At 38.0% G+C, this 15,513-nt stretch overlaps 1 protein-coding gene across 1 annotated transcript in view; it reads left to right on the top strand.

Moving 5' to 3' along the window:
* The window catches only part of MORC1 (MORC family CW-type zinc finger 1), a 169,967-nt gene that overhangs the window by 53,343 nt on the left and 101,111 nt on the right, over positions 1-15,513 (top strand). Inside the window, exons 11-15 of the mRNA XM_088831653.1 lie at positions 4,698-4,777; positions 7,394-7,467; positions 9,596-9,660; positions 12,889-13,032; positions 15,262-15,416. Coding sequence (XP_088687779.1) covers positions 4,698-4,777; positions 7,394-7,467; positions 9,596-9,660; positions 12,889-13,032; positions 15,262-15,416 — 518 coding nt within the window. The remainder of the gene's footprint in view (positions 1-4,697; positions 4,778-7,393; positions 7,468-9,595; positions 9,661-12,888; positions 13,033-15,261; positions 15,417-15,513) is intronic.

The following is a 15,513-nucleotide window of genomic DNA, read 5'->3' as shown; positions in this document are numbered from 1 at the left end:
GTGAGTACTATAATGTTGCGATTCATAACTGTGGGATGATTTTTTCTGCATAATTAGAAGTTTAGAACGTTAATTTTCTTGTACTCTGTTTTTTCAACTTAAAATTTTAAAAATACTTTGTTTCATGTTAGCCAACCTGTTTTGGACCAATTTTGTAAGTATGAGCATTAAAAACCAATGAAAATTTAAATTTTTGAAGGTGATTCTGATTAAAACAGTCACTCAAAGTGCTGTATTATGCTACAATCTATAGTTTTGCCACATAAAGTCTTAAAAATTACTCAATGTTTTTTCATATGTTGATTTCTCTTTAGGGGTTATTTCTCTCTAGGGGATATGGTTCCATTTTGTTCCTAAAATAGTAAAATTTATTAATTAAAACTCAAACAGGGACTTCCCTGGGGTAAAAATTCGCCTGTCAATGCAGGGGACATGCGTTCAATTCCTGGTCAGGGAAGATCACATGGGCCACGGGGCAACTAGGCGCATGTGTCATACTACTGAGCCCACGTGCCACTTGCCACACCTAGAGAAAGTCCGTGCATAGCAGCAAAGACCCACCACAGCCAAAAAAAAAAAACACTCAAGCAGTACAGAGTTAGTTACTGGAGAAGATCAAATAACTAAAAGCCCCCTTTTTCACTTGTCATTCACTCTGTGCTCTAGCAATCTGTAATCTCCCCAAAGGAGAATCTCTGCCTGGAGTTTAATAAATACCCTCCCAGATAGTCTTCTGCATGTTTACATACACATAAACCACACGCACAATTTTTAAACATAAAATTATATGTAACTTTTTTTTTAATTTATAAAATTTCTTTTGGAAATCTTTCTTTGTCACTGTTAGATACACTGTATAGTACTCTCTGGTTTAACTGCTTATTGATGTATAGTTAGGTTTTATGGTTTTCATTGTGTGTGTTTGTTAGTTGCTCAGTTGTGTCTGACTCTTTGTGACCCCATGAGCTATAGCTTGTCAGGGTCCTCTGTGCTTGGGATTCTCCAGGCAAGAATACTGGAGTGGATTGCCATTCTCTTCTCCAGGGAACCTTCCCGAACCATGTATCGAACCTGTATCTCCTGTACTGCAGGCAGGTTCTTTACCATCTAAGCCACCAGACAGTAAAGCAGCGTTTTCATTGTTACAGTGCTAAAGTGGATATGCTTGGGCATCATTTGACATATGCATATTTATGCTCAAATATGATTATTTTTGTAGAACAGATTACAGAAGTAAATTATGAGTCAGAAGATAGATACACTGTTAATTTTGAGGGGTCCTGTTAATTTACCCTCCAAGAAGCAGAAACCAATTTATTTTTATACCAACAGTTGTGTAAGTGAGCTTTTGTGTGGTTCCAAATCCATATGTGCTATTAATAGTATTTTCTTATTTTATTTTTGCCATTCTAGGGAACAAAACTTTTATTATTTATTTTTTATTGTGTTAGTTTTCATTTGACCTCAGTATTTTTCATTGACCTTATGTTTTTAAGCTCTTTTAGAAAGAAAATATTCAATAAATTGATTTATATAAAAAGTGGACGTAAGCAAAACATTTGAATGCAATTTCATTGATGGAAGAAAGTAGGGATGTAGAAGGTGAAATGTGTGAGAAAGAGTGGAGACCTAAAGTGAGGCAGGATGAGGGAGAGAGAGAAGGCAGAAGCAGTGGAAACAGAGACCACAGCCCCCAGTGTGGGCAGAGGTCAAGTATATTCAGAGTTTGGGACGTGGTGTTGAAACCATTCTAACCACTGAGAAACTAGAAGCCCGGTTCTAGAGGGGACACCATTCCCTTGCAGGGAATGTTGCAAGGACTGAGGAGTAGAACTGGATGGATTCTCTTCTTTTTCCTCCAGTATTACTCTGACTCTCAGAAGCATTTTTATCTTCAAGAGTCCACGAGTAGAAAAAAATAATGTGTGAGGCCGATGGGGGCTTCTGATTATGGATGGGGATTTGAACAAAGATTCATTCTTTTATGAGAACAGGCAGATTTACTACACCGAATTTTCAAAATCACATATATTTCGTAGCTTTCTTTAACTGTTGTGAGCAGTGTGTGTGTGTGTGTGTGTGTGTGTTAGTCACTCAGTCATGTCTGACTCTTTGTGACGCCATACATTGCAGCCTGCCAGGCTCCTCTGTCCATGGAATAATAAAATTTAAACCATCATCTGATGTACACATTACCTGAGACCAGGTTATCTCAATGACCCACGCCATGAAAAGAGAGCATTTTTTTGTTTTTGTTGTTTAAAATTAAGCACTAATGCACAGTTGGCATCTTTTATACCACCTATATTTTCCTGCCTGTAAACATATATTCTCTAAAAATGCTTGAGTAGTGTAATTCACATCATCTTTGAATGATTACCTCATTGTTCAGTTTCTCCTTAATTTCATTTTGATTTTTTAAATAAAGGTTTGATTTAAGTGATTCAAATAAAAATAATTATGTGATTAATACGTGATTTTGTTTTAAAAAACAAATGATAATTCCAGTATATAGTGGTCAATGATGTCCTACTTTAAAACTTAGGTTTTGTTGTTCTCTAAATGTAACAGAGTCTGATTTGAAATACACCTTGGTTATGACTTAAATGAACAATGTTTATTATAAAAGAAAATCAAGGGAACAAATTGAGAATTGCGTTACCTTATATTTTTATGAGTGTTCCTTTTTTGTACTAACTGTGTAAATCTTCTTGGAAAATGAACATTAAAGTCAGAGGTAAAGATACATAGTTATTATAACTTGAGTTGTTCATTAAACCATTGCAGTAGATGAATTTAGAATGTCATTTAGTGAGGTTTTTGTTTTTGTTAATTTTTTTAGCATTAAGCCTTTTTGTAGGTAATTAGGCACGCTTCCACAAGTTTTTCAGATTTTTAAAAGAAAAAGAACTGATTCAACTACTCATTTTATTTCATATTCCCAATGTATATTATCTCTAAAATACATACTAATATTTCCTCTATACCATATATCTAATAAACACAACTTATAAGGTGTTTATTAGGTAAAAGACATTCTATTAAGTCAATTTACTATAAACCAGCATTGTTCTAAGTTCTTTAGCTATGCTGATATCTTTAATTTTCTTAGCAGTCCTCTGAGACAGACATCATTGTTTTTATCTCAATTTACAGGTAAGGAAATGGAATCACAGAAATTGAAGTCATTTGCCCAATCTTTTGTAATTTGTACTCCTAGTAAGGGACAAACAAAGGCCTTTAACCCAGATAGAAGGGGCTCCAAGTAGCCCAAATCTTGATTAATCATGATGGTGTTCTGTGCAGAGTATATCTGTACAGCCTCTGTTGAGATAATGGAAGAGTCTTAAAACAAACAGACTCCAGCTAACAGCCATGTAAATTATGTGTGACCTGTTTGTATTGTGAAGAATTTGCACTACTGCTTACATTGTTTAAAAACCAGAGCATAGAAAAACAATTCTAGATCAAGCTCTGATTAAAAAACCATTGATATTGGCCTAGATTCTAGGGATTGGTCAACTTTTTCTGTAAAGGGCCTGAGAGTAGATATCTGGACATTTTCTATTTCTTTTGCATATTTTAATTTTTTCCTTTTTTTTTTTTTAAAAAAAATCCTTTAAAATGGAAAAAAAAAAATTCTTAGGTCTTAGGCTATAACAGAAACAAGCTGCTGGCTTAACTTGGCCCATGAGCAGTATTTTGCCTATCCCTGGCATCAACTCATTGGGCATATATATATTAATAGATTTAGACTCTCTCCTCTGCAAGAACAAATTTCTCTTTTTACATGTCTTAAAATGTTTTGGCTTCAAACGATGTTCTAGAATTCTCCATCTACCTCTCACTGCCTTTCTAAACCTTGCCTTATCAGAGAATTGTAAGCTTCCAAGTCTACGTGGATATGAGAGGCAAAAGTTATAGAATGAAGTATACAGAGCTTTGAGTATTCTCAGACCAAATATTGATCTGGAGTTTTTCTCTGTATGATGATTTAAATCAGCATTTAAAATCCTTATTCCAGGAATCCTCTATTATAGAAAATCATAGTTTCAACTGCTTTCAGAGAACCTCTGATTCATCAGAGCCTTTCTCATCTCTATTTTGCTCACTTTGAGTGAGGAAAAAATATATATACATTTCTTTCTCCGTGATTGTTCTAGAGTGTCTTTGCTTTCAGTAAAACCCTGAACCTTGAAAACAGGCTTCTTGAGCAATAAATTAGAAAATATGTTTTAGTAGTTTAAAATGATACATTAATGTGTGTTTTTGAGCATTTCAGTTAGAGATAATTGTTTATGGAGAGGGAGAAGCAGTTTACCCAGTATCAATGATACTCTGGGTAAGAAGGATGGGTATAACCAGAAACTTTGATAATGAAGCTGGCCAATAGAAAATTTTCTTTTTAAGAAAATTGTCACATTTTATATGTTTAAGTGAAAATTGTGTGAGCAGAGATTTTCCTGTCTCTCTCCTGAAGTTTCCCTACAGAAAAAAAATTGCTCAAAATTACAAAGCAAGAAATTTTTCTTAGTTATAAACTTTGCTGATTTAACAGCTGAATGTAACTTACTTGATGATTTTTTCTGAAAAATAATGTATCTCTGGAGTATATAGTCTTCTTAGAGAATATTTTTGTATTGTGAACCTTAAAATGATAATCTGACTTGATTATGTTCTTTCCTATTTTGTTTCAGAAAGTATCTGTATGTCACATCTTCTTTTAAAGGAGCATTTAAATGTGAAGTTAAAAATGCAGAAGAAGCAGTAAAGAGAGGTATGTAATTACTTGTGGCCTGTGTCATTATTGTTATACGGCCTACCTCATTATTTCCCATTTAATCAGCAAACATTCACTGAGCAAATATTCTGAGACATACACTGCACTGTGTGGAACACAACAAACTGGAAAATTCTTAAAGAGATGGGAAAACCAGACCACCTGACCGGCCTCCTGAGAAATCTGTATGCAGTTCAGGAAGCAACAGTTAGAACTGGACATGGAACAACAGACTGGTTCCAAATCCAGAAAGGAGTACGTCAAGGCTGTATATTGTCACTCTACTTATTTAACTTATATGCAGAGTACATCATGAGAAACGCTGGGCTGGATGAAGCACAAGCTAGAATCAAGATTGTCAGGAGAAACATCAATAACCTCAGATATGCAGATGACACCACCCTTATGGCAGAAAGCTAAGAAGAGCTAAAGAGCCTCATGATGAAAGTGAAAGAGGAGAGTGAAAAAGTTGGCTTAAAACTCAACATTCAGAAAACAAAAATCATGGCATCTGGTCCCATCACTTCATGGCAAATAGATGGGGAAACAATGGAAACAGTTCAGTTCAGTCGCTCAGTCATGTCTGACTTTTTGCGACCCCATGAACCGCAGCACGCCAGGCCTCCCTGTCCATCACCAACTCCTGGAGTCCACCCAAAGCCATGTCCATCGAGTCGGTGATGCCATCCAACCATCTCATCCTCTGTCTTCCCCTTCTCCTCATTCTCTCAATCTTTCCAAGCATCAGGGTCTTTTCAAATGAGTCAGCTCTTCCCATCAGGTGGCCAAAGTATTGGAGTTTCAGCTTCAACATCAGTCCTTCTAAGGAACACCCAGGACTGATCTCCTTTAGGATGGACTGATTAGATCTCCTTGCAGTCCAATGGACTCTCAAGAGTCTTCTCCAACAACACAGTTCACAAGCATCAATTCTTCAGCACTCAGCTTTCTTTATAGTCCAACTCTCACATCTATACATGACCACTGGAAAAACAGTGGCTGACTTTATTTTGGTGGGCTCCAAAATCACTGCAGGTGGTGTCTGCAGCCATGAAATTAAAAGACACTTGCTCCTTGGAAGAAAAGTTATGATCAACCTAGGCAGTATATTAAAACGCAGAGACTTGACTTTCCAACAAAGGTCTGTCTAGTCAAAGCTATGGTTTTCTTGGTAGTCATGTATGGATGTGAGAGTTGGACTATAAAGAAAGCTGAGCACTGAAGAATTGATGCTTTTGAACTGTGGAGAAGACTCTTGAGAGTCCCTTGGACTGCAAGGAGATCCAAACCAGTCTATCCTAAAGGAGATCAGTCCTGAATATTTACTGGAGGGACTGATGCTGAAGCTGAAACTCCAGTAATTTGGCCACCTGATGCAAAGAACTGATTCATTGGAAAAGACCTTGATGCTGGGAAAGATTGAAGGTGGGAGGAGAAGGGGACGACAGAGGATGAGATGGTTGGATGGTATCACCGACTCAATGGAGATGAATTTGAGTAAATTCCAGGAGCTGGTGATGGATGGACAGGCCTAGCATGCTACAGTCCATGGGGTGGCAAATAGTCGCACACAACTGAACAACTGAACTGAACTGAATGCTGCTCTTACCATTGCAGAAATAACCACAATTAGTCAAATATAATTCCTCTCTCTCAGGAACTTTATAACACATTTTCCATCTTTGGTTTTGTCTAAATATGATGTTATTTATTCAGTTCAGTTCAGTCGCTCAGTCATGTCCAACTCTCTGTGACCCCATTAAATTCTAAGGACACACTTGAAACTAGATTTATGTATATCAGAAAACCCCAGGGACTTCCCTGGTGGTCCAGCAGTTAAGACTCCATGTTGCCACTGCAGGGGGTTTGGGTTCGATCCCCAGTCAGGGAACTAGATCCCACATGCCACAACTAAGAGTTCACATGTCATAGCTAAAGATCCCACATGCACAACCACCCAGCACAGCCAAAAAAAAAAAGGAAACCCCCATTGTTCTGTTGCAGAGTTAGATAATTTTAGAGACCGATGTGACATCCACTTTAAGACAGAATGCTCTACACAATCAGTCCTCCCACAAAAGGAGAAAGTCATCCTTCCCCAGTGATCCAGGAGTGAGGAGTAGCTCTGAATCCATATTTCATGGATTTTAGAGAGTTTCAGTCAACCAAACATTCAGTCATGACTTTTGAATTTGTATGTATATATATAGGTGGCTCAAACATAGACAACCCACCTGCAATGCAGGAGATGGTGGCAGGAGCCGTAGGTTTGATTTCTAGATCAGGAGGAAATGGCAACCCACTCTAGTATTCGGGAAATCTCATGGACAGAGAGAGCCTGGACGGCTACAATCTGTGGGGTTGCAAAGAGTCTGACATGAGTTGGCAACTAAACGACAACAAGTGTGTGCTCTGTAAGTTGTCCTGCCTTAGAGGAAACACTATACAGCTGCCTAATCTTGGAATGTGTGAAAACTGTAGAAGGAATATAGAATTTTATGAAATTATTATCTGTAAGCCATTCTTACAGGTCATGTATGTATTATGTATATGTAATATTCATTTAAAGATGTTTGAAAGAATTTTATTTTATTATCTTGCTTCTGTTTCTAGCTAAACTCATCCTGAAAGAAGCACAAATCAATGTAAACTACTCTGACAGAGCTTCTTTGTCTTCCTCTGCCAAGGTATGACATATAGTCTTCTTAAAGGGCAGACAGGGTCATTTGCTTTTTCCTGTACATAACTGTCTCTTATCACTTACTTCCTAAACCTTTAAACAAGCTGAGGAGATTAAGGTCGTTTTAACACAAGGTAAACAGATGAGTGCAGAGAAAGGGGAGGAAACTCAGCAAGTTGGGGAAAGGCTGAGATTCAGAGCAAAGATGAACTAAACATGGGGTGAATTGATAACAGTGGGGAAGGGCATCACAACTCATTTCTTTAAAATGAAGGGAAAAGTATAAAGAAAGGGAGAAAATAATGAAAAGCTAAAAGAAAAAACTAGCCTATCAAGTCTCCCTGAAAATATCTCTTCAAATGATAGCTCCCTATGGCCCTAAATGGATGGGGAGAACAAAGAGAACACTAATAAGCAATCCTTCTTTCTATTGCCAGGAGTTATATACTATAATTATGAATATTAATAACAATGCTTCCAGCTTGCAAAGCTCTTTTCTTATGAGTTATTCCACACAGTTCATAAACATTCTCTGTAATCCTTGCAATATGCCCATGAGTAAGATAGGTTGTAAAGAACTATTATTATTAATTACAATACACAGCAACTAAGAGAAAAAGAATGTTACTGCAGGACATGTAAGTTTGCTAACTTACCAGAAATACGGTACCAGACTTTCTACTGTAGTGCATATTTATCATTTGGCATATTTCTTTGCTTGCATGGGGTAAGGAGGTGTTTGGAGAAAACAATGCTTTACTTCACCCTTCCTTCTTCCTCTTCTGCAATCTCAGTGTAGGAATTCTTTCTGTAATTTGCTCTTAAACTTTCAAGGACCAAGGCTGTGTGTGAGGAAGAGCTCTCATATCTAACTGTCACGAATACGGGATGAAGTCAGAGAGTAGTAGCACATGGTAATTCCCCAAAGTGCTCCATGGTTTTCCCAAAACTCTTTTACCTATTTCTTTTTACTTTTTTTAAGGTAAATGTAGACCTATCTTATTGTTACAGATTTTTTAAAGAAAACTTTAAGCCTTATTTTGTCTCTAAAAAAAAATCAGTCTCCTTAGCTTTATGTGTTTGCAAGACAAGAGAAACAGACGCTTTCTAAGGGTTAGGACCTCCCTTTCTTCTTGCCTGAGCCCATTACCTCTCACTGCCTCTCTGCTCTGTGCTCTAAGTCCATTGACAGGAAGGGTGGGGATGGCTTTGAACAACTTGCTTTGTTGCTCTGATGTGCACTGACTTCTTTAACTCAGAGAAGAGAGCTAAGCAGAATGACCTCAGCTTTTGACCTCTTAAATTCGTCTAGACAGTTGAGTGGTTGAATTTGAAGTGAAATACTTACCAAGCATTTACCATTTTCTTTAACAAGTCAGTGAAAATAGGTTCACTCCGTGGTCTGCCCATTTGATGCCCATCTTTCACATCAGATGGATGGAGCACGTTAAAAGTCTGTTCTTATTTGTGAAATAGTGATGATGCATTATTTCTTTTCTGCCTTACTGGAGGGAAGATACTAGAGATAGAGTTATGAATGAGCTGATATATCAAGTTAGAAGAAAAGAAAGACAGGCAGGCACTGGTATTGAGGCACTCTGAAAGGGAGAAAATCCAGGGATGGGATATCCTATAAGGGGAAAGTTTGGGAAGTATTAGTGAGGACTGTGTGGAACTTGATATAGAGGAAGCGTTTTCTTTTAGCCTTTGATAAAATTTTGTAGTCACAATTTCTTTTTTTCCTGAAAAAGGCCTTAGTGATGGATCACATGATGAAGCGTTGTCCATTCTCACAGACAAAGGCCAGGTATACTGAATGACTTTCCCAAGCTTGTTTGTGTAAAAGCCGCTGTGACTTTAAAAGGAGCAGTGGCTCTTTCTCTAAAGACAGAGAGGACATTGGAATATGTGCAAAAAGAGAACTGTGGGCTTGGATTTGGTTTGTCTTCTTAGCTATTGGAAATTCATATCTATCAAGTGTTTACTGAGTATTTGCTGTGGGAGATTGCATTAGGCAGTGTGGCCTATCACTGTTACCCCTGTGAAACCTCTGGATAATAGGATAATAAATATCAACTCAGCTCTCATTAATTTAATGGCATTATGTTCTCTCCTAACCAAATGTACTTTTCTAGGATGTATTACAGAAGGCTCTAGAAGATGTTAAAGCAAAGCAGAAGATTCTTCAAGAGAAGCAGAGGTAAGACAGGAGATTTTGTTTGTTGGAACCCTCTGCACTGTGTTAAAACAAACTCTGATTTCACTGTAGACAGATTTGGTGATTATTATGACAGTTTCTCTTCCTTAGCCTGTGACATTTTATGATATTCATCATTTTATGATGAAGGCGTGAACTGCTCAAGGGGTCACCTGGCAGCTTCACTTTCTCTGTGTCCTCTGAATGGTTAGTCCCAGTTTCTTCCATCTTCCAGTACTGCTTTCAATTTAAGATGGACAATATTTCAGGTAAAAGTGTCACTTATATACAATTAAAATAAAAAAAGCAAGCCTGTATTAAAAAACCATTGTTTACATTGGTAAGGTTGACTTGCTGTCCGGCTCAGGTGTTAAACAAATTAAACTGAAAATAATAGCTGTTGTCCAAGTTAAGCCAGACTTTGAAAACTGTGGTAACTTTTAGAAACAAATTTTTAGGGAAGTGTTACTGGTTTTCAGCATTTTTTGGTATGTGTGAACAGTGATGTGCTATATAACCATGTGTGTGTTAGTTGTTCAGTTGTGTCCAACTCTTTGCAACCCTATGGACTACAGCCCACCAGGCTCCTCTGTCCATGGAGTTCTCTAGACAAGGGTTGCCATTCCCTTCTCCAGCAGATCTTCCTAACCCAGGGATTGAACCTGGGTCTCCTGCATTGCAGGCAGATTCTTCACTGTCTGAGCCACCAGGGAAGCCCACTATGTAACCATAAGTTTCCTCACAACTTAAATTTGAACTGTTAGTTATGCATGTATCAAAATAAATAATAAATAACTGCCGTAGGATTCTTTACTGAAAAGCAAAGGCCACTTTAAAGTCTTCAGAAAGAAAGAGCTGGTTGATGACTTTTTTGTTATCACAATGATAGACATAAAAGGTGAGCAACCTATGTTTTATAATAATGCTAGTTGGGGTGAACTTGTTTTTATAGCAAAATGCTTTTTTTAAAATTTGAAGACAATCAGTATGCCATATCACAGAGTGATTATGTCTTACCCTCTAATACTCTGTTTTGGGGTTCTTTACAAAATCAGTATTCTATTTAGTTAAACAGCAGGAATCTAATTATAGAGTAGACATTTTTGAGAAAAAGTTTGATTCATATATATTTAACCCTACATGTTTGTGCATTTAAAAATATATATTAATTCATGTCAGTAACTCCCTCAGAAAGTCTAATGTACTCTGTCATTACATCCACATAGAAGGACTGCTGAAGCTTTATTATTATCCTTTAATGATAGATATATTTAACCAGTCCAGCAAGTATATTACTTCTAATAGCCCGTGATCATGAATTTGAAAAGAAGCTGTTTCTGTGGAATGAGGGGAGTTATCGGATGAGTGGAGGGAAAGAACTACATTTGATACCATTCTTGGTGGAAAAGGAGAATGACATTTGCCATGCACCTAAAGTCTTCCAGATTCATGCTGAATATCATCTCTTTTAATCCTGATGGCATCCCAAGTGGCTGGATGGATACAATTCCCATTTTTCAGATGAGATGAAAAGTTGAAGTGGCTCATCCATAGTCATATGGTTATTACAAAGATGAGCTTGTACTTGAAGTCATGCCCCTCTTTCTGGTTCTTACACGCAAGTGCTTTTCAGCCTCCTGCTCCTATGATGGTTTCTTGTGTATTCTGCTGTCTCTTATTAATTTCTGCTTTTATACTTTTAGTGCAAATATCACATAAAACAGTACAGCAGATAGAAAAGCAGAAGCTGCTGTCCTGGTAAACATGCTTCATTAACTTTGATTTTTTTGAATTTGGAAAAAGAAAACTGAATATCTTTTGGCACATTCCAATCTGTGTAGGTCAGGAAGCAACAGTTAGAACTGGACATGGAACAACAGACTGGTTCCAAATAGGAAAAGTACGTCCGTGCTGTATATTGTCACCCTGCTTATTTAACTTATATGCAGAGTACATCATGAGAAACACTGGGCTGGAAGAAGCACAAGCTGGAATCAAGATTGCTGGGAGAAATATCAATAACGTCAGATATGCAGATGACACCACCTTTATGGCAGAAAGTGAAGAGGAACTCAAAAGCCTCTTGATGAAAGTTTAAGAGGAGAGTGAAAAAGTTGGCTGAAAGCTCAACATTCAGAAAACTAAGATCATGGCATCCGGTCCCATCACTTCATGGCAAATAGAAGGGGAAACAGTGGCTGACTTTATTTTGGGGGGGCTCCAAAATCACTGAAGATGGTGATTGCAGCCATGAAATTAAAAGACACTTACTCCTTGGAAGGAAAGTTATGACCAACCTAGACAGCATATTAAAAAGCAGAGACATTACTTTGTCAGCAACGGTCCTTCTAGTCAAGGCTATGGTTTTTCCAGTAGTCATGTTTTGATGTGAGAGTTGTACTATAAAGAAAGCTGAGCGCAGAAGAATTGATGCTTTTGAACTGTGGTGTTGGATAAGACTCTTGAGAGTCCCTTGGACTGCAACGAGATCCAACCAGTCCATCCTAAAGGAGATCAGTCCTGGGTTTTCCCTGGAAGGACTGATGTTGAAGCTGAAACTCCAATACTTTGGCCACCTGATGTGAAGAGCTGACTCATTTGAAAAGACCCTGATGTTGGAAAAGACTGAAGGCACGAGGAGAAGGGGACGACAGAGGATGAGATGGTTAGATGGTATCACTGACTCAATGGAGATGAGTTTGGGTAAACTCCAGGAGTTGGTGATGGACAGGGAGGCCTGGCGTGCTGTTTCATGGGGTCGCAAAGAGTCAGACGTGACTGAGCGACTGATCTGAACTGAATCTGTGTAGAATATTTGGAGGTTTGAGAACATGCTGAAAGTTAGAAATCACATTCAGTGTTAGAAATACCTACATTTTCATAGTCAGATAATCATTTTTTAAAAATGCTGGAATGTACATATTACACCAGTTAATGTTTCACAATTCCGCTGCACTTTCTAGTTCTTATAAATTTAAATTGGCAAACTCATTTGTGAATCAAGGAATGCTTATGTTTGACTGGTATGCTTATTGCCGATCATGTTTATGCAAAATACTTGGCTATAGAGAGATACTGAATGTGCCAACTAGGTTTTGCAAAATACCTGGATATCATATATATATATAGTTCCTTTGATGTTTACCTTCTGAGTTCTTTAATTATTATTAGTTTGTAAAATGTATATTTTCACTTAATGATTTTTTTTTAACTTTCTAAATGTAATGCTAGAGAATTAAAAAAAGCAAGGAGACTCACCCTGTTCTTTGGTGTGAACATAGAAAACCGAAGCCAAGCTGGGATGTTCATTTATAGTAATAACCGCTTGATCAAAATGCACGAGAAGGTGGGCCCACAGTTGAAACTGAAGTCCTTGTAAGTATGTTTTTGTTTTCAGAGGCACAGGCAGGGTGAGGGAAGATGTGGTAGGATCCTGTCTATGGAGTTAGATGAGTAATTAATCATAATGGGAGCAGGTGTCGTGTCCCCCATCCACCCTTCCCATCAATGTGCAGGCATTCATCTGCCTAATTTATAATATCAGTAGGATTGCATGCCTGCTGTAAGGAAAAAGCACACTTTTGGAAATTTTACCATTTCTGTGCCATCTACTCGGGTGAAGTTGCTGATATTTCTCCAATTAAAAAATAATGCAAGCAGAGTAAAGAAATATTAGAAAAGAAAAATCCATAGTCTTGTAACACAACCCTTTGAATATTTTGTGTAGCCCCAGCATGTATGAGTTCTTGCCAGTTACCTGCATGAGTGTATATTCTTAGCACTCGCCAGCCTGCCTGGGGGGTGCTTTCCCAGTGGTTTGTCTGAAGCTCCACAAGCTGCTCTCATGAATTACGTAGAGCCCTGAAGAGAGACTGTAGAAAACTATAGAATCAGACAGGGTAACCATGAGCAATAGGATAGCTCAGGGGAACATTTCTTCATCTCGTCCCCTCACTCTCAAGGAGATAATGATTCATGCATGCATGCATTCATTCATTCATTGTTTATTCAGCAAGCACTGGTATTATAGTACCGTGTGCCAGGCACTGTACTAAACTCCGCAGACAAAATGGTGAAGACCTACTACCTTTTGCTAAGGAACTTATAGTCCAGTGAGAAGGACAAGTGTATAAATACATATTTTTTATATTATGTGGAAACAGTGAGAATGATCTTTTAAAATATAAATTAGTTTACTCTCTTGCTTAAAATCCCAGTGCATGTAGAATAGCATTGTTTTTCATATTCTGCCAGTGATCTGGCTTCTGCCTGGCTCTGGGACACCCGCTCCGATACCCACCCTCTGACAGCATTCCCTGCACACCGGCAGGCATCTTGTTTCTCAAACATCCTAAACTCATTTCTGCCTTTGGGCCTTGACATTTGCTATTCCCTCTGCATTGAACCTTCTGTCCTCAGATCTTCTTACTGATGGTTCTAGCATGTTGCTCAGGCATCAGCTCTGAAATCTGCTCCACAGGAAGGTTTTCTTGGGCTATCTAATTAAAATTAGCCTCTGACATCACTCCTTCCACCTTATCTCTCTCCACATATTATGGCACCTGCTGTATTTTGCTTACACCGCTTACATCATCTGAAATTATCTTGTCACCAGTAATGGCTTTCAGCCTTTAATAGAAGAGAAACCTCATAAACAGGGACCTTATCTTCCTTATTCATAATGTATTCCTGGTTTCTGGAATGGGGCCAGTTACTGAGCTTGAATGAATTGATAAATGAGCAAACAAATAACTGTTACAGGCAAGGACCAGGTGCATAAACAGCCTCTTAGGAGGGGCAGTAAACAAAACCTGGGAAAGTTAAGTTAGGTCTCCTGGAAGAAATGATGCACAAATTTAGGCTTAAAGAATGAATAGTTGAAGGAAGGGCAGGGTGGAAAGGGAAAGTGATGGAAAACATGATAGGCAGCAGCCCCAAATTGGGAAGGCATGGCTTGTGTGCCAGTTGTAAGCAGAGGCCCTGGAAGCCCCTGAAGAGCCCAATTTCTGGACACCTTTTCCCCAAACAGGTTACAGCACTAAGCAGAAGAGCCCAGCCACATATATCATGAGCTGCTGAAATGTGAAAAAAAAATCAAGTTTATCCATCAGGCTTTCCTTTCTCAGATAGTACAGCCTGTATATTCCCTTAATAGATTTCACTGAGCACCCGTGGACTTCTGCAATGATGAGGAGAAATCCAACCTGACAGGTGAAACAGGATGAAAAAAAAAGACTGTCTGGCCTGTATTGTTAAGAGGACTGTGTCGGTTTATCTCTGCAAGGGATTGTTAGGGGTGTTTACTGCTTCAAGGCCTCATTTTCCTACTCACCCTGACTCCCCATGTCAGATTATAGGTTTAGAAAATGAGTCATATTAATTCAGTAATGACATATTAAGAAATTTTGTATTACGGGACCAAACACAACTGGAATGACTATAGACTTAAACATGAAAAAGTACAGTTATAACTTGTTAACTTTGACATGCTTTGGACCAAATGACTGCATTTATTTTTTTAATTGATTTTGAAAGAGAAATAACAGCCTTTTCTGTTTTCTTAGCTTAATTTCACGTAATTTATATATATATTTATTCTTTCAGACTCGGTGCAGGTGTGGTCGGAATTGTTAATATACCCTTGGAGATCATGGAACCATCCCATAATAAGCAGGAATTTCTCAATGTCCATGAGTATAATCATCTTCTAAAAGTTATGGGACAATACTTGGTCCAGTACTGTAAGGACACCGGGATCAGTGAGTATTCAGTAGCCATGATAAGAGATGCTTAATGGGGATTAAATTGATGATGTCTGTACACTGGAATGATTGTACTGATTCAGATAAACAGTAA

Source organism: Moschus berezovskii, chromosome 1, assembly GCF_049115385.1.
Source record: "Moschus berezovskii isolate FMDL1 chromosome 1, NW_MosBer_1.0, whole genome shotgun sequence".
In the NCBI taxonomy this organism is placed as follows: domain Eukaryota; kingdom Metazoa; phylum Chordata; class Mammalia; order Artiodactyla; family Moschidae; genus Moschus; species Moschus berezovskii.
This window is presented reverse-complemented; position numbering and strand designations above follow the sequence as displayed.